The following is a 27,201-nucleotide window of genomic DNA, read 5'->3' on the forward strand; positions in this document are numbered from 1 at the left end:
TTGTGGGTATTACCTATTCTTGTAGCTAGGTTGCATGCCTTGTGTTTCACTCAGTTCATGGAAGGCTCCATAGCCAACACTTTGTTGCCTTATGAGGGAGACGCAAGCATAAGGTTTATGCTTTTAAGCTGTGTCATATGAATAAGGAAAATCAAAGATTACGACTGCATGGCAGGCTCTGAATCCAAATAGAGGTAGTGAGTGGGCTGAGCGTGGAACAAGGATTATGCCTCTCCAAAAAGTGTGCCTGCTAGTTCAGTTACTGGGTCACCTTCGGGTTTCAGAGAGACACCTAACGTCCTCCTATGAGTATGTTTAGTGTCTCCTGCCATACATCACACTGGGTGTTTATCCAGTCCCATGCTACAGTCCCATGTCAGGGAGCTGGCTTTGTCCAGCAGATAACATGTTCCAAAGAATCTCTTGGAGTGTAAGAAAAAGAAGATATTCAGTAAGATTGAGTAAGAAGAGAGGTTCAATATTCTGACTAAGATTTGGAGATTCCTAGTGTGTGTCTTTGCCTTTTATAATACACTGTTATTAGCAAAACACTTTCAAGTAGCTGCTGGCAAGACGTTTTGCACTGTGCTGTTATGTTTGCCTCACTACATCTTGCCATACTTGCTGCTATCTGTACCTTGTTGAAAGGCTCTTCTTGGCATGTCTTGCATTAGCAATGTGTTTCTCTGCTGCATAGTACAATGGGATTATTATCCTGGAATCAGTCCTTAGACACTATTAAAGATAGAAAATACTGTACAGTGTTGAATACTAACTCATGGACTATTGCTTTGAGGCAATGGAGCACAGACAGGAGGTAATGCAGATTAATGTCCTTTCTCTTTTCCTACATAATGCAAAAGGATTTGGAATGTGAGACATAATGGGGCAAAAGCTTTAGAAATTCAAAAGGCAAGCAATTTGTAAATAAATCAGCAAGTTGCCATGAAGGGAGAGGAAGATTTGTCTGAAGTGTAATGGCCCTACTGCAACGTGCTCACTAAGCATTCAGTGTCATTTTAAATATCATGAGACTTGATTTTGAGACTTCAAGGAAAATAAATCATAAAAAGAGGTGCTCAGGACTCAAGTGCTAGGATCTAGCAACACATTTCAATACACTCAACAGAAAATCGTCCATTCCCTTCTGCCATACACAGGACACTAGAGGGGAGGCTTGAGTCCTCCAGAAAAGGAGTAAGTCACAAACCTCTAGACTCCAAAATAGACCCTGGCCCACACATAAGTAGGCAAGACACAAAAAAGCAAGACTGAGAAGCTAGAGCAATAGCAGTGCCCAAAGCACAGAAGAGTTCGGATGCCAATGGACTGATAGTCTCTGAGGTGTATCTAGCTGCTTTCATTTTGGGTGAGACTTAGAATAATTTTGAAGTGCTTACAATCACCTGAGAACAAGGCTTCAAAGCATCTGGGTCTTTCACTTTGTCATGGTTTAAACCGAACCACAGACCTCGTTATTGCTCCGCGTACTGCCCTATAAGTACCGCGCGCTGACCGATGGCGCCACTGGAGCACCCAACGTGGGGCTCGAAGAGTTGAGATAATGACAGAGATGATCGGATTAATAGTCGTCACAATGCTGATTTATTGGCTCTCAAAGTTGTTTCTCTTGCTCTCAGAGTTTCAGAATGTAGTACATTACTTAGAGCTGGTATTTGCTATGTTAGTGTTTATCAAGTGTGGGGCTTGGGCTAAGGTTCTTGTTTCACTGTACTTTATGGCAATGACTTGTAATATGGTTGGGCTCCAGCAGCAGGGAGAGATGGATGTGGCCGTGGACTTGTACCTGGCTGTCCCATTGCTCAATCCAGGACACACTTTAATACACAGCAGCTGCCAGTATTTTTGTTTATTCAAGTTCCCTCTTTTTTATATAAATAATTGCTTCTGCTTCACTTCAGCTGTCTCTCCAGTGTACAACAACCATTCTGGCCAAGTATGTCAGAAAGCAGTTCAAAAAGAAACCATCCTATTCCTTAAAGAAGTTCTACAACTGTAACTCTGACTGAGGCTGTAAGGAAGGTATACGTTTGAAACACACCCTCTAGGCATTTTTTGCCTCTCTTGCATGATAATAATGCAAGGGGAAGCCCTGCTGCCAAACTAGCTCTGCAAAGCAACTTGCACTACCTTTCGTCGTGAGAGGACAACAGTAGCAGGGAGCATTTCCAACCCAGTGCTATAGACAGAGGCACTTGAACTATCCACTCAGCATTTTCTTCCCTTATGTGTTTTTTTTTGCAAGCTCTTTGTAGACTTGGAGCTGAGGCTGCAGATCCTGAGTCCCTCCAAGAGAGATGGAGCCCCTGACTGCAGGGCTTTTGATTTTCCCTAGACCTTTCAAGTCATTCCCCATTTGCCTTTCATGCTCCTATGCTACACGCGAAGCATGGTGCTCCTGTGAGGTCCTGCACTTGCCTAGTTTTTGCTAAGGTTGTGTCAAGTTGTTTCTCCCAAGTCTGCAGCTGTCTTCGGTTTTCCTTTACAGTGTCCTGTCACTGTAGTTATTACCTATGATCCCTGTCAGAATGAAGCTGCTTTCCTTTGGCCATTACCCATGCTGCTACTCACTGTCTGTCTTCATATCTGCTTCACTCTGAACAGCAGCCACAAACGATGCGTCTTTTCTTCCTTTTTTCCTGTGTGTAACATGCTTCTAAAGCCTGGCTGCTGGACTGCAACACACCCCCCTCTACACCTTCTTCTTTAGTCAATGTATTCCTTGCTTCCCATCTAATTTTAGGGAAAAAGCATTGCTGTGGCCCAGCTTTGGCAGGTAAGGCTCTCTTCCTGACTGTCTTGTTTTTGCTATCAGTCCCTCCGCTGTTTATGCTGCCAACTTTGTTTGCTCTCGCACTTTTCATTTCTGATACCCACGGCAAGACATCTGGTGCTCAAATCTGCCCTGTTAAGTGCTGAATCACATAAATCCTGCTGCAGCGTGCTATAAGCCGTGTCAGAGCAGAGCGTGTTAGGCATGTCATACTTTGGGAGGGTGCTGCTTGAATCCTGATCACTTCTTACCAGAGCTTCCTCCAGAGTCACCTCTCAGAAAGCAGACTGTCCATCTCCTGTCCTTAAAAATGACCATTTGCAAAGGCGTCTTGGAGCGGCAGAAAGATCAAAACCAATCAATATATCCTGCAAACATGTCACACTGGGTCTTATATGTTCTGCAATGCACATAGGTGCCAGGCCAGTGGAAATTGTCTGGCTCAGATAAAGCACCCTCTATCCCTAGGTATGAAGTTATTCATTTCCTGATGTCAGCTCTTATATCCGCAGGGATTACTGCTTGTCCTGCTTTAAATAAAGTCCCATCTTGCACATGTGCGCGCACACACACACAAACAACACTCAAATCTTTTGCCTAGTAACAAGGCAGGCAATGCCTGTAGTCCTTTTTCTATCCAGCATAGTCACATACTCTGTTGTATGAACTGCTTCAATGCCTTTATCATCCCACCCAGGCAGCTTTTCAGGAGCACTCAGCACTTCCTCATCATGCTTGCTTTTTTCTGGACCTCAAACTGCATCTTTATGCCATGCCCCAAAGTGACACAATGGGATTGTCCTCCCCCCCTAGGCAGGAGCAGCAGCTCTTTGTTTATCTGACTCCATCCTGGTTGTGTCAGGGCTCCACCAGTAAGTGTTCAAGGTGCTGACTCTGCAGCAGCATGACTCCAAGCTTTCTGTGGCTCTATCTGTTCCAGGGGTTTATAGCAATTTGGGACCAGTTCCCTGCATTGGATTGCCTTTACCCCATCACATGGGGCTCTGACTGCTGCCAAATTCTGTCTCTGTGAGTTAACTGCTTAGACAATTCTTGTGTTTGGAAAGGTGGAAAGATAGACAAGAAGAATCTAGTAGTTCATCTTCTCTATGAGCACCTAGAAATCCTTCACCACTTTTGTCCTGGTCATTTCCTTAGCAGCTCTAAGGTTTCTGAGGTGTAAGTGGAAGCACTCAAAAGTTCACACATATTCTGGTCACTGTCCTCTGCAAGCTTCAGTTTACCTGCATTTGGGCTAGCATGCTGTTCTCAGCATCTCCTTGGGGCCAGTCACAATCTGGAATCATGACTGGGCACTCCCTCTTCAGCACTTTCAGTTACAGCAGAATGTGCCACCACCCACTGCTTTGGTCCCTGGGAGCCGCTCTACTGCACGTTTCAGTGTCTGCTGGGAACGCTGTAATCATAATCATGTTCTCGGCTTTCACACTCTGTCAGGTGTGATGCAGGAGAGCAGGAATCCAGTTCGAGATACAGATCTAACTCATAACAAGCACCAAATACTTTTGATTTTGATAGATGAAACTGAGGCTGACTTCTATTACTGCTAAAGCCTGGTGACTCCTCTCTAATCCTGTGTGCACTGGTTTGGCATCAGTGTAGATTCTCATTTTATGCAGATGCCTGTTGTTTTTATTTTCCACTGCTCCTGATTTATCCTCTGCTCCTTTCTCAGTAGGTCTCTTGACATCTTTCCTCTTTCTTTTACAGAGTTTTCCCTTAGTAACACTGAGAGTGTCAACAGTTTCCTGTTTCAGTAGCTTGAATATCAGGTTCATAGTCAGCTTTTGAGGGAGGTATCAGTCTCCTCAAACTATAAGGAAATACTTTTTTGAAAGGCTAAATGGGGCCCATGATGACTTCTCCCTCTGCTCTCCCAGACTGAAGATATTCTGGTGGTATGCTACGCTTACTTGAGTTGCTTAGGGATGGATGGACTTTCTGAGTGCCCTTTATCATAAGACCAAGTGATAATGTGCCATACTTCATGACAGCTTACTAAGAACTCCTATCCATTCACTGGCCTCAAAATAGCCTCAACTATAAAGCATCACTGTAAATTGTAAGTTCCATTACTGCAGTCTAATGTTGCCATTAATGAGTGTTCCTGGAGTTCTACTGCAGGTGATCTTGCACCCCAGATAGGGCTAAATTTGGCTGTGGATGGGCTATTGGTGGGACAGCTGTAATTATAGCTATGGTAGGACTGGTAGACTATTTGAGCACTGGGAGTACCCTGAAATGCTTAGACTTACTAAGCCACACATTGTTTTTTCAGAAACTCAACTAAAAATGATTATGTTAATCTCCATGCTGCCTTTAGCCTGAAGCTTGGGGTTTCATAGCAAGACCTGCTGTTCCTTAAGAACCGGCACTTCCTGATTCTTTCCGAGGCAGTTCAAGTAGAAATTCCAGATGAAGGCGGGTTTCTTTAGATAAGTGTCAGCTTTGTTGAAGCATCTTTCTTATAAGCTGGAATCATGCTGTAAATGATCTCACACAGGAGAAACTTAAGGATTCCTAAAGTTGAATTCTTTGTTGTGTATTACGAGGACCCATTGCAAGAACTGTTTATTGGGGTTTACAGAAACACACTTGCTTTGATGTTGTTCTGTCTTCCGTAGGTGTTCCCCATCTCTTACAGTGGCACTTTATGTGATGCTCACACCTAGTGACATGGGGAAAGTTCACCCTCTGGTCTCTATACCCTGTGGCCAGCAGCATTCATGAACAAAGTTCTTGCACCAGTATGAGATCTAAGCAATACAATCATGGAAAGCCAATACTGGGTACTGTTAAGAAAGAATTAATGTGTATTGAATAACTGAGTATGCTCAGGTAATCATAGAAAGAAGCAGCAGTTTCTAAGTTATTCAGGGCTTCTTCTCCATGTGTTGTTCCTGCTGCACAAAATGGGAAACAGAAATGATTTTCAGAGACTTGGTCCACAAGTCTCAATAAAATATGGTCTCTTCCTCTCACAGGCCAGACCAATCTGCTTGAGCATGGGGTTCTCCCAACAGCAAGCAGCCAGTTAGGCAAAGCTCTGGGAAATAAAATCTAGGACTAGGAAAGGAGGTCAGAGAAAGAGGAATTGATATTAAAGCCATGAAAACATTGTTCCTGAGCATTTTCAATTACATTTCATATAGAAGTGTGTTCCTCTTACGGGTACATGCCCACAAGAGTGTGATATTTTCTGGGCACTGTGGGGTGGATTAGCATCTTTGCCCTTCCATTTTGCCTGATTACACAGCTGCTTCAGAGGAGGTCAAAAGCAGGTTCAACCCTGTCCTAGTACAGCACATTTTCTGTCCTCCCTTGCCAAACCATCCTTCCACTGCCACACTTTTCCCACATCCAGTCCACTGCTGTGGGGTAAAAAGCTACAAAGTGGTGGCATCTTTTCTCTCCAGGCTGGTCCTAGCAGCAAAACTGTCAGGTGAGTGAGGACAGATTCTGCTTCTTTCTTCCCAGTGATGGATGCACTCTCAAGTCCTCATCTTGCCTTTGTGTAGCAACAAGATTGGATCTACTCATTGACTCTTTTGATAATAGAAGGCCCATATTTAAGGCTTTAAAAAGGAGCAGGAAAAACAAGGTAATGATATGACAAGAGGGAACAAAAGTCATTGTCATCTCCCATCAGCTATCAGTATGCTTTGAAGCATGAGATTTGATTATCCCAGTCATAACAATGCCTAATAATATTGCAGGATAGTAACAAGGCTCATAAACCAGTATTAAAAGATATAAACTTTTTAAAAGATCTTTTGTTCCCCCTAGGGAATAAAACCCAGCTGTCAATACCACAAGCTCACCTTTGGTTCTGTCTGTTCTATTCTATCTGTAGACTCTTTCCATTTCATAGGTCATTACGACCAATAGGTCACTATGACTGCTCTGCAAGGCAAATTTAAGCCAAAACATCTCCCTTCATGCATAGCACCCTCTGTCTCCAAGGCCGTTACATTATGTCTATGGTGACACCTGCACAACTCATTTGTGGGTTTATGCAGTTCTGAATGGAGCTGTGTTACGAGGTGGTTTTCCAGGCGTGAATGAACTGGGGCTACCATGCCTGTGAAGATCCATAAGGTTCAAACAACACCAGACATCTCTTGCCACTTTGGATTTTTCAGTGGTTTCTGTCACAAGAACTGTCTTTTCATGTAGTGAAAATTCAGCATGCTGACAGTGTCCCTCATGATACCTACATGAATAATGTCATGCTGGGAAATCCACTCTGCTCCTGCATCCCTTGATTTCAATCAGCAGTTTTCAGATCCCCTGGTGACAGTGTTTAAAGCCTTTTTCACTGAATAAAGCCAATAGTTATTTTTTAATCCAGCTTCAGATTATCAATCATTCAATACAATTTTTCTTTAATCCTTACAAGACACTAAGAGCTTTAATCAAAAATTTGTTTTTCTCTCTCTGAAATACTAATGAAAAAATCTGTGGAATAATAATAACAACAATATTTCTGGGGAAATCTTTTGTTTACCAGACTGAAACACAGGAAATCTGCGCCTTTGTCTACAAGGCGAGACTTTGAACTTGCAGAAATGGTTCTGCTTTTGCTGCGCTCACCCACCTTTGACACAAGGAGTCTATCAGTTCTGGTTGAACTCTGAAAAGTTACATCATCAGCCGTAAAAGTTGGCAGTGAAGCTCCTCACCCCGTACAACTCAGAATGCCTGCTGCTTCCCCATCTGCTTGTGCTCATCCACGCTACCATGCCAGGCTGGATGCACTTTCCATGGGGGAGCTCAAGTGGAAGTGTTCCTCATAGCGAAAGGCTATCGGAGAGGGATAATGACATTTGCATTGTTCCACTAGACCTAGAACCACACAAAGCTGGGCTTTTGATTGCTTACAACTCGTCATTTCCCTATGAAAACTTTTGCCCCTGAACAGCACTTCTCAGTTTGGCTCAGGGAGGCATTACCAGTTCAACTGCTGGTGGCCATTTTCTTAGAAAAGAAAATTCCATAGAAAGTATGGAAAAGCAGCAGCCTGACTCCAAACTCAGCAGCAAGTTGGAGTTTCCTTCTATTCCTCAGCATTTAATTCAAGCTACTTAGCACGGTAACATGTAACATACGACCTCTTTGCAATCTCTAGTTTTATTGCTCATTAGTTTTATACACAACAAGATTTTCAGTGATCCTATGGCTAACAGTCCACTTTTCTTCGAAAGATATCTACCTTCCAGTGCAATTGCTTGGTGCTAATGTTAGTTAGATTGGAATGAGAAATCAGAGTTCAAAGCTATTAAAAATGAGGAGGGGGGTAGCAATATCCCAGTTTGTCCTATCACTACCTTGTAATGTCAAAAGAAAAGGCGCTATTTTTTACACGTGTTTTCTGTTGCTGCTGTACCCACAGCTTCCAATAAGGATTTGGGTTCTGCTCTACAAAGACAGCTCGCAGGAACAAACAGCCTAAGCAGCTGTGACAGGCAAGAGAAGCACTTTTATTCCTATTTTCCAGATATAAAAGCATAATGTATAGACTTGCCTGCAATCATGCAGGAAGACAAGGGCAAAACAGCCCCTTGAACTCAGGCCTCTGATTGTCAGATCTGCATTTTCATCACATTCCTGAGCATCCGTATTTGTCTTTGAACTCGTACAGGGGGATATAACACTGCACCAGAGGCGGCTCAGTAGCTCTCAGAGCTATTTCTGCAAAGCAGTTCCAAACACACTGAATGCAGAGCTCTCTGAATACTTTGCAGTCAGCTCTATGCAGCATGTCATCCAGGCATGGAATTCACTGCCATAAGAGGATGTTGAGTTAAAGGCTGTAGCTGAGTTTCTTGAAGGGTTGAAAAGCCGCCTGGTTAGTTTAGGAAATAGAACTGACTTTCTCTTTGGGGGGCCTTTAGTTTGTAGAGGGTCTAGGGCTGCTGGGTCTAAGTCAGGGTGCTGATGCTGAGCTGCTAAACTGTCAGACAGGAAATGAATGGCTGTGATTTTCACTAGGAGAATAACCTCTCCTTTTATTCGGTGTTTTGATTATTTTGCGCAGGAGTGGCATAAAGAGACGTTTCTCTTGCTCAGAACTTCACCAGAAGTTTCTCACAAAACTCTCACCATATGTGACACTCTCTGAGAAGAAAGAAAGGAAAAAAAAGCCTATACCAGGCTAGACAGGAAATCTGTTTCTTTTTCCTTACAGTTTTGTTTCCACCAGGGCTGGTGAATGCAGCATGCAAAGCAGCTGTGATTCCAGCACAGCTAGGGCTAGAGGATTTTAGAATGGTTTGTACTCTGGCAAAAAACCCCACTCCAAGCTAACAACACATGGGGACAAATAACGGGAAGGGAAGAAAAGACAGAAACTGTCCATGAGGTCAGGTGATTAAGTATTTTTGGACTGCCAAGGTGGTGATCTTAAGTGACGATAATGTATTATGCAGTGGAAAGCTAATGAGACCAGGTCTGTTAAACATGGATTTGGTGTTACTTAGCCCTGAAGTGCTTCAAATTACACAGGCCCCGGTTGTATTTTGATCACCTCGCCTGCCTTGACAAAGTGAGCAGAAGGCTTTTATATAATGTACATGATCCTATACTGTAGGGAACAATCCTGCACTGGCAGGGGAGGGAAGCTGATGACATAATGGGTCTTCTCCATCTCGAAGTTATGTGATTCATCAACTAAATGAATTCAGCGGGATAAAGCAGCATGAAAGGCCAATTTCCTTGTAACACGCTGCCTACCGATTAACTCTTCCCTCCCAGTTTCAGCCACACCGCTCGGGACCCAGCCTGCACCACCACGTCCAGAAGGCTCTGGCTGCACAGCCTCACCTGCTATCGGGCGTACGGCGGGGCGGGGGGGCCGCGACCGGGACCTCGGGCCGAACGGAGACGTGCCAGCCCAGCACCACGGGCGCTCCGGGACACTGCAGGAGCAGCTGCCTCCCTCCGTGTGGGATGTGTAAAGCCCTACACCACCCCAGCCGCCCCCTTTGCAGGTGTCTGCGGGCTGCGAGCTGGCGAACGGGTCCTCTTGTGCACAACCCCCGACTCCCGTCGCCCCTTGTCCCGGGGCCCCGCTGCGGTCCGTGCCGTCCGGGTCCGGAGCCTGCATTGCGTCGGGGGCGCGGCGCGCAGCGCGCCGCGGCGGCGGGGCCGCGCTGTCGGGCGCCCCAGGGGGTGCAGCGTGCCTGCCTCCGCTCCTCCCGCTGATCCCGTGCGTTCCCCCCCCATCCCCAAAACCCGTCCCCCCGCCCTCCGCTCCCCGAGCTGCACCAAACAGCTCTCAGGTTTCTGCTGATACTGCAGCGTCAAGAAATGGCTCGAGTTTGCTCCTTGCTCTTATGCATTCAGCAGCCCTCTCGCTCCTGCCACACGCGTCCAGCTCCTGCCTCCTGCTGCTGCTGCTGCTGCTGCCGGGACGAGCCAAGACTGACTCCGGGGATGCGGCTGCAGGACTGCGGCTCTCTGACATCTCTCCAGCCGCCACTGCCCAGCGCCCGGCTCCTCTTCCAGCTATCTTAGGGGCAGAGAGCAGGAGAGCCAGCAGCTATCTAGGACTCCTTGATTTTATTTACTAACTCAAGCCTTTTGACAAAGGTACTTTGCACTCTTTTAAACCAACTCCCCCACCCCCCACTGCGGTTCTCGGCAGAAAACTAATTAAACCCACTCGCCCTTGATGCAGCCTAAGACAGTGTATGAATATTTCAGTGTCTCGCAGGCAGCCCTGTAAAGCGATCGCTGTATTATTAAGAGGGGCACAAGAAGAGGAGGAGGGTTGAGTTTGCCGCTGCGGTTTTTGTTTTGGTTTGGCTTTTTTGGATGCTGCTGCAAGGCGACTTGACGCATTCCGACACTGGCTCCTACTCCTAACCAGCGCATAGCACTCGGAACAGGTAAGGAAATCCCCTTCTCCCCTCCTCGTGGCTGGACTCTGTTTTGGACAGTTTGGGTCCGGCTTGTCGCTCTCCCTCCCCTCGTCTCTCTCTCAGTTGTGTTTAGCTGCTGTAAAGCAAGAGAGGAGATGCTTTGCTCCCCCTCCCCTTATTCCCCTGATTGGTGTGATGAAGTTGTCAGTGCTCAGCTGAGTCTCCACTGTCTGTGAAGTGGGGAGTGCGGCGGTCAGGAGACTTATTGCAGGAGTCGACCCCACTGAAGTTGCCTAAGAAGCCCTCCTGATGTGCTTAGGGTACCGCAGAGTCCACATCGGCCCCTTCCTGCCTTGGAGGCCCCGGTGCATGTCTGGGGATGTGTGGGAACGTGTAGGGGTTCTGCATGTGCTGCTGTAGTGGGCAGAGCGGGATGCTCTTGCTGGTGTGAAAGCCAATCCATTGCGCCTGAGCGTGTATGTGTGGTGGGGTTTGGGGGCTGGTTTATTATGTTTCTCTCCTCCCTGTCAGCCTCCATCCTGCAAGTGAGCTTTATGCCTTCAAAAGAAGGTTATCTCCATCACTCCCTTTCCAGCACATAAGAGGAGAGGACCGGGGCAGTGTGGGGGGGCAGGCGATGGAAATTTGCTGAGTTGGCATTGCAAGGACTCACCTCCCAGCAGCCCCGTGATTTATTTATTTATTTACTTATTTATTTATTTGTGTGTATGTGTATGTGTGTGTGTGTGTGTGTGTGTGTGTGGTAACTTCGTGACAGCAGCTGCAGAGATGGTCCAGTCAGCGAGAAAAGTGGACGGATCGAGTTAAAGGCAAAAGGAGACGGCTGGGGAGGGGACCTCAGCCTGGGGGTGCACTCCATAGACCTTCAGCCTCCCGGCTTGGGGTACAGGACCCCTCACCTTACCTGCCCTCTTCCCCCCTTAAAGGTACTTCTTCCCTCTTTCTTCACCCTCCCATCATCCCTAATGCCTCTCCCTTCGTCCCACCTCTCCTTTCCCCTTTTTGTTATTTCCATCCTTTAGGCTTCTCATCCATCCCTTCCTCAAGCTCTCCATCCGAACTCATCATCCCTCCCTGCAGACTCTGAGCCTCCCCCCAACCCCTCCCCTGAACTGTCCTGGGAGGCTCTCTGCTCTCCTCCATCCTCCTCCCCACTCTCTAGTCCCTCTTCCCTCTCTTCTCCTCCCCTGCCCCTGGGTCCCCTTTCCCGTGTGCCACCATGACCGTGATGGCTGGAGAGAACATGGATGAGACTTCTGCGCTACCTGGCCACCCCCAGGATAGCTACCAGCCCGCTGCCCACGATGACCATGAGTGTTGCGAGCGCGTAGTGATAAACATTGCTGGACTACGCTTTGAGACGCAGCTGAAGACCTTAGCCCAGTTCCCCAACACTCTGCTGGGCAACCCCAAGAAGCGCATGCGGTACTTTGACCCCTTGCGCAATGAGTACTTCTTTGACCGGAATCGGCCCAGCTTTGATGCCATCCTCTACTACTATCAGTCTGGGGGGCGGCTCCGCCGGCCAGTCAATGTGCCCTTGGACATGTTCTCTGAGGAGATCAAATTTTATGAGTTGGGTGAGGAGGCCATGGAGAAATTCAGGGAAGATGAAGGATTCATCAAAGACGAGGAGAGACCCTTGCCGGAGGGGGAGTACCAGCGTCAAGTATGGCTCCTCTTTGAATACCCAGAGAGCTCTGGGCCGGCAAGGGTCATTGCAATAGTCTCTGTCATGGTGATCCTCATCTCCATCGTGATATTCTGCCTAGAGACATTACCTGAGCTAAAAGAAGACAAGGAATACACAGTGCATCGCACTGACAACACCACCCAGGTCTACAAATCCAACATCTTTACAGATCCCTTCTTTGTTGTGGAGACCCTGTGCATCATCTGGTTCTCCTTTGAGCTGGTGGTGCGCTTCTTTGCTTGCCCCAGCAAAACTGAATTCTTCAAGAATATCATGAACTTCATTGACATTGTGGCCATCATCCCTTACTTCATCACCCTGGGCACCGAGATGGCCGAGCAGGAGGGGACTCAGAAAGGAGAGCAGGCCACTTCCTTGGCCATCCTGAGAGTCATCAGACTGGTAAGAGTCTTTCGAATCCTCAAACTCTCCCGGCACTCTAAGGGTCTCCAGATTTTGGGACAAACCCTCAAAGCAAGTATGAGAGAGCTAGGTTTGCTGATCTTCTTCCTCTTCATTGGGGTGATTTTGTTCTCTAGTGCGGTATATTTTGCTGAGGCTGAAGAACCTGAGTCTCATTTCTCCAGCATCCCTGATGCTTTCTGGTGGGCGGTGGTATCCATGACCACTGTGGGCTATGGTGACATGTACCCTGTGACAATTGGAGGCAAAATCGTAGGCTCCTTGTGTGCCATCGCTGGTGTGCTGACAATTGCCCTGCCCGTACCTGTCATCGTGTCCAACTTCAACTACTTCTACCACCGAGAAACAGAAGGGGAAGAACAGGCTCAGTTACTTCACGTTAGCTCCCCTAATTTAGCATCTGACAGTGATCTCAGTCGCCGCAGCTCCTCCACAATCAGCAAATCTGAGTACATGGAAATCGAAGAGGATATGAATAATAGCATAGACAATTTTAGAGAGGCTAATCTCAGAACTGGCAACTGCACTGTAGCCAACCAAAACTGCGTTAATAAAAGCAAGCTGCTGACTGATGTGTAAACAAAAAAACCCCAACTAAATCCCCATTCACAGCTTGAAGACTTTAGTGACACAGTCACACTTTGTAGATGCTTTACTGATAGTCTTTGAATGCTTTATTTACCTCGTAAATGCATTGTTGCATTGCAAATTTTTGCTCAGCGATAAAGAAGCTTCCAGGATCCATGAAAGATAAGATTTTGTTTATTTTTTAAAAGCATTTTCCACCTGGTAAATGGTAACCATTTGAACTAGTTTAGTTTAAAGCTGTATGATGATAGACCTAAACTTTTCCTCTCCCACCTCCTTTTATTTTTTTGTTTGATACAGTTAACTTAAACTAAGCAAGACAGTTTTTAGAGCTATAAAGCATATGCATGGATTCCAGTGAAAATATTCTGCAAAACTGCACAGTTGCAAGAAAGTGCATCAGATAATGAAAAAAGATTAGCAAAAACCTGCAGCAAGCATTTGCCATGGTTTTTATGAAGGAGCGCAAATCTTCCTTCTGCCCCCTGTGTGAAAGATTACATGCTTCCAATCTACCTTATTACAAACGTACTTAAGCCTGGTCTCTTTTGCTCTCCATAGAAGAACTATTCTAAAAGGAAAATAACAAACAAAACTGAAGACAAAACATCTGCAATGCTGCTAAGTTTTCTTACATGCAGATGATTTAAACATACTTTTCCTTTTCCCTGTCCAGAACTGGATACAAAACTTTAAGCCCCTCTGTTGCAAGATAGCACAATGGAGTTTAATAGAAGCATGTTTGAATTTGATACTATTTATTTTATAATAGCATGCTTGAAACGTTACCTCAGACAATAGCGGATAAGCTTTCGTTTGAACTGAATCTCCTAAAAATAGGTCCTTTATCTCTCTTTTCTTTCATTTTTTTCTTTGTTTTCTTTTTATTTTTGATTTGCATTCACCAGAAGTGCACTCCTTAATTTATTAAATCATTGACTAGTAATTTAAAGTACTGTATTTAAGTGCATATGTTAGTCAAATGGGAACAATAACTTTTGGAGATCAAAGCATGTTCAAATATTCAGCATTATGGCCTATTTGATTAACGTGTAACTTGAATTAATTAATGCATGAATTCAATAATAATAAAAATAACAATAACTAATAATAAAAATAAAAAAACACAACAAAAAGAAAAAAAAAAAACAACCCACAAACCTGCTTGATAGACTGAAGGCCTAAATGAACTGATTAGAGAAACTTGATTGTTTTCCTGCACTGCTCAGGGAAACGTGTTGGCTTTTGTCCAGGCGTTGTCGGAAAGGAAGATATCCCATCCCTTAAAGGGAAAGCTATATGTAAAATTAAGAAGTCAAGTTATCTATAGCAACACCTAAAACCTAGTATCCTTTATAGTTGAAAGGTGCAGATGCATGCTTTTTGGTGCATTCTCAGAATGTAAACGAAACTGATTTATTATATGCATCCAAATTGCAGCAGCCAGTTTCTTTTGCAGTCATTAGTTGAGACTTTTTTGTATTCCCCTAAAACTCACCGAAGAGACTCAACAGATTGATATAAGTAGTTGCGCAGTGCCTTTATCTTACATCCCCTAAATTGCTGAAAGTGCCTCCAGGAACTGAGCTGGTCAGAGATAGCAAAGGAAAGGGTTAAAAGGCACCAGCACAAGGACAGGAGCGTTCTCTGCTGCCTCCTGGCACTGCACAGGACAGGATAGAGAAAGAGCAAGTGTGAGTGAGAGGGATGCAGAAGAAGGGGGCAGAGACCATCAGCGCCCATAGGGTACCTTCCTTCCCCAGCCAGTCTGATACTGCAGGGCTCAGCATTTGCTTCTGCCAAATAACTCATAGTTGTGTTTATGCAAGACCTCGAGTTCATCAAGGTTGTTTATAGAGACATTGCTGCCATCATTGTATCTGCCCTTCTTTTCCCTGAGATGGCTTTTTGGCAGTTTGTCCCAGCTGAGGACAGGCTGAAGGATGCAGGAAGAACTAGGGGTCAGCATGAGCTGCGGCATCGCCCAGTCAGGCAACCAGACTGCAGGGCTGTGCTTTTCTTTCCCTTGGATTTCCTAGCAGGTAGGTGGGAGAGGCTTTCCAGTGCCCTCCCATACCTGCCTCTTCTATCCCCTTTCGTCAGTCCATCAGATCTTAAATCCCATCACAGCTCCTTTAAACCATATTCTTCTTTCTGGTCCCTAAACTTACTTTACTTCCCCCATCATCTGGTGAAGGAATCCACACTAGGAGAAGGTATCTGCTGCAATATGCCATCCTTGACTGCTAGGCTCTGGAAGATGATAACCTTTTATCTGAACTAATGTAGGCACTAATCTTTATTTTTTAAATGGAAAAAGTTGAGGATCTTCATTCTGCACTTAGCATGTGGCCAACTACTGTTGAACACTTCTCCTTCCACATTGTACAGATCCTTTCTTCCCTGTCTTTCTGATATGTGTATATATGTGTATAAATAAATATATATGTGTGGTTATGCGTGTGTGTCACACACACGTGCAGACATGCACATATATAAAATCAAGGCACTTAGAGTTAAAAAACAACCCTAACTCTGCAGTAACGCACAAGCTTGACCTGCCAGGTTTCCAGAAAGACTTGACTTTATTTCTCAGTGTGGCTTCTGTGAATCTTAACGATGAGCAAGCAATCAAGAACTGAGGGGGCTTTTAACTCCTGCCAGAAATGCAAAACATCAAATAAAACAGGGCATTACATTCTCCAGGCAGATGTTGTAAAGCCTCTTTCCTGTCCCCTGCTTACACCCCTGCCCATTGTACACATCTCCCCATTAAATTCTGGTGGTCCTGATGCTCCCAAACTTGAGTTCTAGGATATGACTTCTCATGTCAAAACAGACTTGAATGCTGCACTCAGCTTATAAAGCAACCAACTGACTAAACTAAACAGCAATAATCTATTCAGTGCTGTGGGACTGATGATCAGAAATTAGCATCTGGGAGACAAGACCTCATTTTGGTAACAACTTCTGCCTCAGTTGGGCATGGACATCTTAGTTTAATGAACAGAATGATAATCATTCTGCATCTGTAAAGAGAAAAGTGCTGCAAGCAGCGATTCTTCTTTGTCAGGAGACCAGGATGGATCATTAGGACTTGGGGTGGTTTGGGGAGCCTGAACGTTGCTTTGCCCATTTATAGCTCACTGCAAAGGATCTCAAAACATACAGAGTTCAGGAATTAATCTCATGTAGCATAAGCATGTCTTTTCGACAAGTTTGACTCAAGAAGATAACAACAAAAGCTGTTACTCCCTTTATGCAGGAGTGCTGAAGTGTCTTTGTGGGCCTGAAGGTGCACTTAACTATCTGTTCTTACCAGTTAGCATCCTTTTCTTTTTTCTTTTTTTCTTCTTTCTTCTTTTTTTCTTTTTTTTTTTCTCCCCCTTTTTTTACTTTTTTTCCACCCCATTTTGGCATATGTTTTATTTTGCCACACATGAACTCTATGGGGTTGTTTATGTCAGTGGACAAGGACTGGAAATGAGCTGTTGGCCAATTTAGTGCATCTCTGAAAGAGTCAAGAGACTTTCATTCATTTGGTAGGGACCTCCCAGAAGCAATGTCCTTCCTTGTTATGCTGGCCAGAGAAACCAGTGGATATGACAATCTTAGTTGGGCTGTAGTTTGATGAGGTAAAGCAGCTTTTCCAGCGTAAGGAGTCACTGCCTCAGCCTCCTTTACCAGCCACTGCTCTATGCCTCTTCTGCTTTTTAGTTGCCCCAGTACAGCTTTTTCCTCATCCACACAGTGAAGGGGATGAGAGAACTTACCTGACATGAGCAAGGCAGCAGTGCACCGCAGTGCAGAGGCAGGAATGAAACGGAGGGGCTGTGGGTGGGAATCCCATAGGCTGGTATTACTGCCAGAATTCCCCATCTGGCCCTACCATACTTAGCTAAAGAGCACTAGGGAACAGGCCGAGGAGCAAGGGGGAGAGTGGAAATAAAAGGCTCTGTAGCCTCTTCCATCACTGAACTGTGAGGTTGCTGCCAGACTGCCAAGAGCTCAAATTCTCTATGTGGCAGCTTCAGGAGAGACAAAAAACTGGATTTACTTGTCTTCACAGGGAAGATAGTGTGCAGTAAGCCAGGGTGTGAGTTCACAGCATCCTATCAAACCCATGCAGATTCTCGTGCATGGAGTCCTTAAGCCTTATCTCCACTGGGGACTTCAGGAAAACTAATGCAAATTAATGAAAGGTGTGCATTTAAAGTAGATTTGTTAAACTGTTTTAAAGCCCAGCATGGACATTCTGTTGCAGAATAAAAGCAACCTTAATCTGATTCAGAGTCATTCTTTTTGGAAGGAAAGTAAGATGAATTAAATTAAGGCTGCTTTAATTCTCAACACAATGGGGCTTAATGCAGTTTACCTCATCTGCCTCACAAGTTCATTCAGACAGATAAGCCTTTAGTAATCATTAAATGTAATGGAACTGACCCTACTTCACAGGGGGTGACTGGGCAGAGCTTGGCCATGTGCCTCTAAACTCTTAGTATGTGAGTGCTGGAGATTCACAGCCTGGCTTACTGAGGACTAGCATGGTAACGGTTCTAGTGATTTCCTTCCTTTGTTCATGGTTTACACATTTGTAGGTGTGAGGAAACTCAATCATGCTGCCTTTTGGGAAGTTGACAATAATCATGGCCCGAAGAAATTAATTTCCATTTACAAAGTCTCTAAATGTGCATGTGCTTAACCTGATGTACTGTTGACTATGTGGACAAGCACTTGAAAGACAGTACAAAGCACTAGGGACAGGACAAAATTCAGCAAAATACTCTTGTTTTCAGCAGCCATTTTGCCAAAGTTGAGATTTCAGGCATGTAGAGCCTTCTTAGCAAATCAGCTACATGTAGAGCCTTCTTAGCAAATCAGCTACACATCATTCTTTAGAGGCAACATTGGTCCAGATCAATAATTGGGGCAGTGGCAACTTTTGTTGACAAATGTTTTACTAAGGACAACTGTTTTCATTAGGCAGAAGTGCAGAAAGTTTGTTTCTATTATGAGAGAGCTGAAGCCCATGTGTAACATAAAAACCTACTTATTTTAAAGTATTTTTAAAGGAACTGAGGGCAAGTTTCACTTTTCCATAATTCTCAGTTGGACAGTGTAGTTTCTCATATACACAGATATTAACCAAAGTAAACACTAGGACAAGAACATCTGAAATTTATTAGGAATAGGGCAGAAAGTTGTATTTTAGAATAAGATCTTCTGCATACGCATGTAGCATACAGAGAGAATATATTCCTCTCCAATATTAGCTGGATAACTGTTTTTTAGAGGGGTGCCATTGTTGATTAATTAAATTCACCTAACATGAAGAAGAGGGAAGTATTGCAGTTTTTCCAGGAATGGTTTGACTCTGTAGGCTTCCAGCAGCCTGATGCCACTGTTCATCAGACTAATTTCAGACTCACAGGAATGCAGGCTGAGCTCTAAAGTGTGATTTACCCTCCATACCCACAGAGCTGGGTGGAACTGGAAAGCTGTCCTTGCAATTGCACAACATGTCAAGTTTGTTCCAGACCTGCCTATGGCAAGTCTGAAACAGGCTCCATTTCTGAGATGCTTTAACCAGGGACCTACATTTCAATTTTGGTTGAACTTATTTCAGGCTGAGTTTCTTCTGCTTTCTGTTGTTCTGGCTTTACTTAATCAGGTGTAGAGAACTGATTTTTTTCCTGAAATGCTTACCAAGTATTCTGAAAGGTGTCAGCATTTGTATCTGCAAAAATGAAACTTCAGGGTGTTCTACTGTTTCACTCAGTACAAGTGAACTTGCCACCAGTGAGGTCAACAATTTATGTTGTCAAGGCATAGCTTTGATATTTTCAAAGGAAATGAAATGAAACTGAGGTCTTAATTGAAATTTGTGTCAAAATATCTGTAATCTGTGTAATTCTGTATATTTCACCTGTTCACATGCTCTAGCAAATGCCACTACAAGTTATAAAACAAAAATCATCTTCCATTTCTAGTTTATATAATAAAATGAAGACCTTGCATTCAGTTCCTTTAGGTGCATCAGTCTTTGATCCATGTTATTGTTTCAGTGACATTTCTATAATGTAATTGGGATCAAATGTATATTTTACTTTTGTACAAAAGTAAAAATGATATTTTTATGACTAAATTCAGCAAACCCTTACCTATAACCTGCTAAGATGAAATCTTTTTTTCCTTTACATGTAAACCATTGTTTTTGCAGTATGTTGGTTTGAAATGAATAAATAACAGCTGTTGATAGAACTGTATATGGCCTCTCAGACATACCTCTGATTTTAAAGATCAAATATTACCAATGTGAAATATATAAACTGAATAGTCTCCATATGAAAGTGCACCGTCAGGGCAACAGACCATTTAAGCTGACACAGCTGTACCTATTTCCACCATTTACAAATGGCTTACACTTTGGGTCAAGTATGTACTTCATTGTCATTACAGCTCATTTTACTTCCAGTAGTGAAATCATTTGACTTACCTTTTTTTAGAACATCTAATGTTATAAGTTCTTGAGCTATTTGAAATGCATAGTTTTCATCTATGCAATTTTACCTGCTTCTGTACTTGTTCATCTGTTCATACTTGGCATCAATTAAAGATAATTTTTAAGGATCTTACCCAGGATTATTCTGTCTGGTTATTTTCTGGAGTCTGGTTTCTCTGCTGTCATTACTGGCCAGTTTTATCTGAAATGAATGGTTGGTTCGTTGATGGTTTTCTTATTGGTATGGTATAAGAAATGGTTATGTAGTGAGTGGGAAGCATGGCTATGGGTTTTGAGAGGCTTGTAAATGTCAATTCAACCTTTAAAGGATAAGGGTTTGTCTTCCATCAGCTTCGGATCTACCCTTGAGTGAGTAATCTTCTGGGGCCAAACTCTGCTGCCTTCCCTGCTGAGACAGCACTGAGTTCCACCAAACCCAGTGGAAATAAGATTAAGCCAACTGATTGTATTCTCCAAAGGTTTGGTGGGTATGAATTAACATTTTACAGCTACATTCCTGAATCTGAACATTATCATGTAAGTGCAGACTTGAAATCAGGTTTCAAACAACTGCATGACTGGTTGTGGTTTTTTGGCTCAGGTTAAATATAAGCAAGTCAAATTGACTTGCTCTTGTTTTCTTTTGAAAATTGTTTGGTTCTTTTCAAGGTGTGTTTCATGCAAACTGGTCTGCTACAGTCATGACTCAATATTGTATTATATATAAAGAAGGCATTGACATAAATGCTAATTTTATTTTATTTTATGCCCAAGGTATTGCCTCTGTGCATTAGAAGTCCATCTATGAAGACTGCCAGGTCTCTCTGTAGAGAGGTGCAGTTTGTAGCAGTGGGATCAGTGTGCTGTAGAATGCAGATTACGTATGGTGAAATGAAGTGAAAATATATGAGGCGGAACATGTTGTGTGGCTTGTCATGTGAGTTTATTTACTTCTTTGTTTGCTTTCTTGGTCAAGAAAAGCTTTTGTCAATGAAATCATCATTCATCAATAGCTTCAAGTATATTTAGTACATCTTATTGAATCTTATAAAGTGACAAAAATCATTTTGTTGAGCTGACAGTAAAGATTTGCAGTATCAGTCTTAAATGGGTCTAGTCCAAGCCATTTGTCTGTTAGCTGCTCTGTGGTGGTGTTCGTAATTCAACAAGGTACTCATGGCTATGATTTACTTCGAGTGTCATTGAGTTTTGTTTGCTCTAGGTGTATATAAAGTCTCACTGCTTCCTTCTTCTTTTCTGTGTAAAAAAAAAAAATACGTGCATGTTTATCACCTCCACAGTATTAGTGTTCTCCCTTTTGTCCTTAGTAAAGCTCCTGTTGCACTATTTGGGTCAAATAGTAATGTTGCTGTGTAATCTGTTTTCCTGAATCTACAATTCGCTTGTCAGATAGCACATTTCTGTATCCCTCTACTAGTTTCCTCCCTTCTTGGCCACACTTCATCTTGTAAAATACTATCTCCAAAGCATTCACTTGAGGTCCTTTGTGGTCTGTCTCATCGTATTTGTCATGGATTGAGCTCAAAAAGCTCCTTTCTATTAGAAGTGCGAATGCCAATTCTTGTTTCACAACCATGTATTTTTTTGAAGAAAGACCTTGCCTGTTTCCATCTGTGCTACCTCCTCGGTGTGGAAAGTGCACCTGTTAGGTTCCTACTAACAAGGTAGCATTTCATGCTTTATGATTCCTCATCTTTCCCACAGCCTCTGCAGTCATGGTACCCCTTGGTATACCTTGTACTGAGTTACTTACTATGATGTGGTCAGTTTTGCGAAGTGGAGGTTTTCAAACAAAGCTAAGTGCATTCAGCACCAGGTTCTAGGGCGCGTTCTTTGCCCTCTGAAATGACTCCATTAAAAAAAGCCCCAACTAACCAAAGGAAAAAAACCCCAAACCAAACAAAACCCCAAAACATTGTGTACTGGGTTAGTTGGATCTCTGAATTAACTTCTTACTTAATCTCAAAAGAAAATAGGTATTTGCTTTTTGGGGTTTTTCCCCCCAAATGCAAATTCTCCTATCTTGTCTTTTATGATTCATCAGCTACAAAAAAAATCTGTGTATTGAGTCTTTCTTTTGGTTACACAGAGACGCCTCTTTATCTGGTAGGTTTTCTTTGAAGCAACCTACACTGAGGAAAAAAAATTTCATTCTGAAGATGTAACTTAGATAACAGACATGCTGATGATCTGTGGAATAGGCTCCTCTTTCTTTTTCAGCTGCACTTGCACTCTGGTTCTAAGGGGAGCAGAGACTAATTCAGCAGACTTTGAACACAGAAAGAGAGAGAGCCCATTCAGTAGCAAGATGCTCTTTTAACATGTTATCTTCTCTATATAATATTGATGAATGTAACCCGAATTTGATTTACCTAACAGTTGGTCTCGCAAGTTACTCAGCTTACATGTACTGTTTGATTAATGTATTAAAAAATAATAGCTTTAAGGAAACATATGAATCTCAGGTGAGAATATGTACTCCTTTGCTATGCAGAAACCAGATATTTATGTTTCAATCTATAAGAATCCTAATATTCCACAGCACAAAATGTCTTATTTCTGAACTCGAAACTTTTTTCACAGGTGAGCTGCTACCCACTGTTAATGTTTTATCCTTCCTCTAAAACATCTGGAGCAGCTGCCTTCAGGGCTAGCAGTCTAAGTCAGATGGCCTGACTGCCAAAGAAAATCAGACTGGCTGATTCAGTGCTAACCCTGAGAGCAGCTGCTATGTACTGCTGCATTCAAGTTCTGCAGATATGTACAAATGCGTGCTCTTGAAGTAAACCAGAGTCCACACAAGTAAATCGGATTGTATCTTTTCACTTCAGAAGACTGTAAAAAGAGTGTGATTTCATGCTCCCTTTCAGTCTGCTAAGAAAATAAGAAATGTTCTGTACTCAAGGCTTCTAACAGGTACTTTTAGAGTTGCATTATATCTCATGGTTGGTCTTTTTATAAAAATGCTCACTTTATAGTGTTGAGATTAAGTGTTTGAAAATCAAAGCTTTAATTAGCACAATAATACTTCAATCCACTCAGCTTCTCTAACAGCTTCCTAAAATACCTCACATTTTATTCCAAAGAGAAGACAATAATGACTGTTGAATAGAAAGCTTTTACAGCTAGAAGATGAAAATGTAATTGTAGGTGGTATATTTGATGACCTCCTCTCACTAGGTAGGAACACTAGCACATTTGGCTTTTGAGCAAAGAAGCCTGCAGTTGTCTCTGAGTGTGATAACGCTGCATAAAAAAGGCTGGATGACCCTTAGAAGGAGGACAGGTTGAGGACAGATGTGTTTCATAGGTCACCTTTCCCATCCTACTTGGTCAACAGCAGCGTATGAAGAATGGGAGGTTCACCTGTATTCAGTTCAGATAAGAAGCCTGCTATGTGACACCTGGATGCCATGTGAAGTGGGGTTTGGTGTCCCACAGTTACCTAGGTTGATGCTACTGACACAGCCTACAGTCACTTCAAAAGAGTTAGTTAAACATCTTTGATTTATACAAATAATAAGAGAATGAATGCCTGAGGGCTTGACAATGCAAATGTACCTGCTATAATGGCCATATGTGTGTGTGGGGTTCGTTGTCATTTCAGTCCCTGTAAGAAATACCTCATATTTTTCATCTTGATACATACTGGGGAAAGAAGTGGCTAAGCCCACAACTACACTCTTTGGTGGTGCACACATCTACATCCATGGAGTCACATACTATTACAGTAGCTCAATTAATTTTGGTAGAGTTATTCCTGTTTGACAAGAAATACATAGGGCCTGAATCAGGCCCATAGCTCAGTATAAGGCTAAACTTCATTAAGAATAATTCAGCTGGGAGCAAGACATCAGAAACAGACTTCCAAAAATCTAGCTCTTCAGACAAGCTATGGAAGGGTTCTCCAGATAATTTTTCCATGAATATTGAGAATACAATATAGATTTGACCAGCTTTTACAGGTTGGAAAAAAATTGTTTTAATTTATTATTTAGCTCATTGCTGCTTGTCCATAACGAATACAAATCTGCATGTAAAATTCTGCACTAAATTCTGAATGAAGAATCTTCTAGACTGTTATGGCATTTGGTTTCCTACACATTCTGGATTGATGGTGGGAGTTGAGCCTGTCAACAGGGTCATGCCTCCAAGTGGAATTGCTCAGGCAATGGTAGGTGTTTAGATGTATCTTTGCCTTCTTCTGGTGGCTCTGACCCTTCCCTTTTGTTTCAGTGTGCAGTATGCATTGTAAGCCCCAAAAAGGCAATTCCAGCTTACAAGGGAGGTAGCTTTCCTTTAGTTTCTTTTTTAGTTAGCCAGATGTTGTTAGGAACCGGTTTGATGAACTTTGTTGCTGTGGCTTTTGATGCAAATAGATCTCTTGCAAATGTTCCTGAAATACTCAAAGATGGGGTTTTCCCCACTACCCTGATATCTGCAGCTTCAGTTAGTGTCATTAAGTTTGGTTGTTTCAGTTACAAACTTCTTCAGGAGTTTGAAAAGATAAAAAGGGAAATTAACGTTTCCCCAAACGCATTTGAACAGCTTCCTCCCAAAGAGGGGGAATTGAAACTGTCTTTTTTTTACATAGCTGGGAAAGAATAGAATTTTTAAAAAAGGGTATCTCTGTTACTTGGGTCACATGCCTTTGCTATGATTATTTAGATGATTAAAATGTCTGACATTTCAAGAGAAGAGCCTTTACTGCTCATGGGGCTTTAATGTAAACTCTTTTGGTAATTAATATTTAAATCCTGAAGAGGGTAAGATCTGAATATTGTAGGAACAATGGCTGGGTATGTACAGCAACAGCGTGGTGTTTAGAAGGTAGTATCTGCAATATGGTGGCTATGCACTTCTGGAGTAAGAGCCACAACTGGTCTTTGGAGTGTAGTAATGCAAGTGCAACTGAGCATTGGCCGTTGAGATGAGAGCCTGATTAGGAGCACACAGTCACCCTGGGTCATTGCTTCAGTGAGGCAATGGTTCTACAGAAGAATGAATTAACTTTGAGGTTCCAAATGCCAAATGAAGTATCTTTTTGCCTATGAGAAAAACACTGATCTGATATAATCTTGCTTGTCCTGTACAAATTTGTTCAATAGATTGTGATGGGCTAACATCTTCCAGTGGGCTTCATGGCACATTGGCTTCTGTCATCTTGGCTTTAACGATTTGCTCCTTTTTCCTTTATGCTTTTTTTGTCCTCTTGAGTTTGAGACATAAATCTGGCATGAACCAGAGCACTGCCATGTTTTGTGTGCTGTGGCTAGTCTGTTAGAAATTATGAATGCCCTAATGTAGGTGAAATTTGATTTGCTGAATGTTTCAGCACATCTATATGTTTGGTGTAGAGACTTTGAAGCCACTGATTCAGTCCTTCTGGGGTAATGTTGAATTGATCTCCAACATGGCAGTAAGGTGCATCCTGTTGGTGCTTAGGTTGAGTAATGCAATGAGATCTTGGTGTCATTAAAGACTGTGATGCCGTCCTGGTGTCTGGGCAGAACTGGAGTTCTGCTCTAGTCTACTTTGGCTTTGTGTTCGTTTGCCCTGTATATTTTTCATGTGCTGTTCTCCTCATTTGGTAGTATTCCAGGCTGCTGTGGAAGAGCAGCTGTGTTTTATCTCAGAAGTAGCTGTGTTTCAAAAATGGAAGGGAACTTGTGTGTCAGTTTATTAAATTAGTAAAGGATTTGTGGACTGTTCAGGATGACACTATGTTAATATAGGTTATCAATCTGTGTATCGGAGGATACTAAACAGCAATCTGAAACTACTGTAGTCAATATCTTCAATTATTAAAGGTAGTAAATGGAAGCTGGCTCTCACTGCATAGTATACACCCACTATTGCTAATGCATATTCAAAACATGCATTTTGTCTGATAGGGCTGTGATGTTTTTTTTCCTGGTCTTCAAATGTCTGTGATCTCATCAATTTATGACACCTTAAAAAGGCTGTTGAAATCTACCAACAGAAAGAGCAACTTGGTCCCATTCCAGAAAAGATCCAGGCATCCATACAACCCCACATCCCAGGCTAGGCTATCTGTGACTGGGAGACAGGCAGAAGAGTGGAGGGGTGTTGGTCTTTTGGTTTCTGGGTGTCATTTTTGGTAATACCCATTGAGTTCTTACTCCTGTGACTTGGGTACCAAAACGAACATGAAGAACATGGGAACTGAAACTTCACTGCCTGCATCTTGTGCAGCTCTTTCCTCCTACATGAAATGAAAAATGCTTTGGTGCAAATCAGCATAGCTTATTTCATCTGAACTAACCAGCTGAGGGTCTTTCCTTCCTATTCATATCTGGTAATGTTTTATATAAATCAGAGCTTTTGTGTGGCCAAGAGAGAAGAATCTTGCCCATCAGGCGCCATCATGGTACAGTAAACAGGAAAAAAACCCAACAAACTCTTTTAAAGGAGAGATACTTTAAACTGACACTGAATACATTTTCATGTGTTGATGTTTTATGACTCTGGACAGTAACCTGTTATCACACAGAATGTATTTAAGATAATAAAATTAGAAGTTGGAGGCAATGAAATATATATATATGAACATCCTTTATTTTGCCCACAGGCCTCATAACCATGATGCTGGTTTACTGAAGACTTACACTCTTCTCTTTCATTGTGCATAGATTTGAGCTTAATTTGGAATAGTGTATGAAAAGCATAAGCTACTGCTGGAGAATTAGTTTGATAATATCTAAGATACAGGAGAAATGTCAGCTTTCGTGGAGACATTTACAGAGCAAGCTAACTTATTAATGCCTACTCTTCTCCAGAGTTTTTTTACCATTCCTCTGATAAAGCTAGTGTAGCAGTATCAAAAGATGCGATTTACTGTAGTGGAAGTTGATATGCTCCAGGCGCTATTGGCTTCTACATGAAAGCCTAAAACCTCCTGCAGATAAATATTATCTACAAGGCTAGTAGAAGAGTAGTAACTGTTTCTATCACAGTAAATCTCTGCTATGATACTTTAAATCTGCTCGTTTATCTTAGTTTTTTCGGAACATTGTTAAAACCCCATACAAATAATTTTTCTACAAATATAACCTACATGCTCTTTGGAGGTGAATCTTCTCTAATACAGTCTAAATTGTGCTGAAACTTACACCCAACTTAAAGATTTCTTACACTGCATGGTGAAACACTGATTAGCAGTGATGATGATAAAGCAATCAAAGCATCTGGACCTTTTCAGAGTGTCATGGCTGGTAGAATGGGACTGACTCTTCTATACCTCACTTATTAGATA

General features: G+C 42.8%; 1 protein-coding gene across 2 annotated transcripts in view; it reads left to right on the forward strand.

Moving 5' to 3' along the window:
- Positions 1 to 11,531: 11,531 nt before the first annotated feature.
- The window catches only part of KCNA1 (potassium voltage-gated channel subfamily A member 1), an 82,790-nt gene continuing 67,120 nt past the window's right edge, over positions 11,532 to 27,201 (forward strand). The window contains exon 1 of one of the 2 annotated variants that reach the window (XR_010609501.1): positions 11,532 to 12,793. Coding sequence is in view for 1 of the 2 variants with exons in the window: in XM_065665062.1 (XP_065521134.1) it covers positions 11,918 to 13,393 (1,476 nt within the window). In the remaining variant the exon portion in view is untranslated. Of the gene's footprint in view, positions 13,552 to 27,201 lie in introns of those variants that run through there. The other variant, XM_065665062.1, reaches the window with a different exon arrangement.

This window comes from Lathamus discolor, chromosome 1 (assembly GCF_037157495.1).
Source record: "Lathamus discolor isolate bLatDis1 chromosome 1, bLatDis1.hap1, whole genome shotgun sequence".
Lineage (NCBI taxonomy): Eukaryota > Metazoa > Chordata > Aves > Psittaciformes > Psittacidae > Lathamus > Lathamus discolor.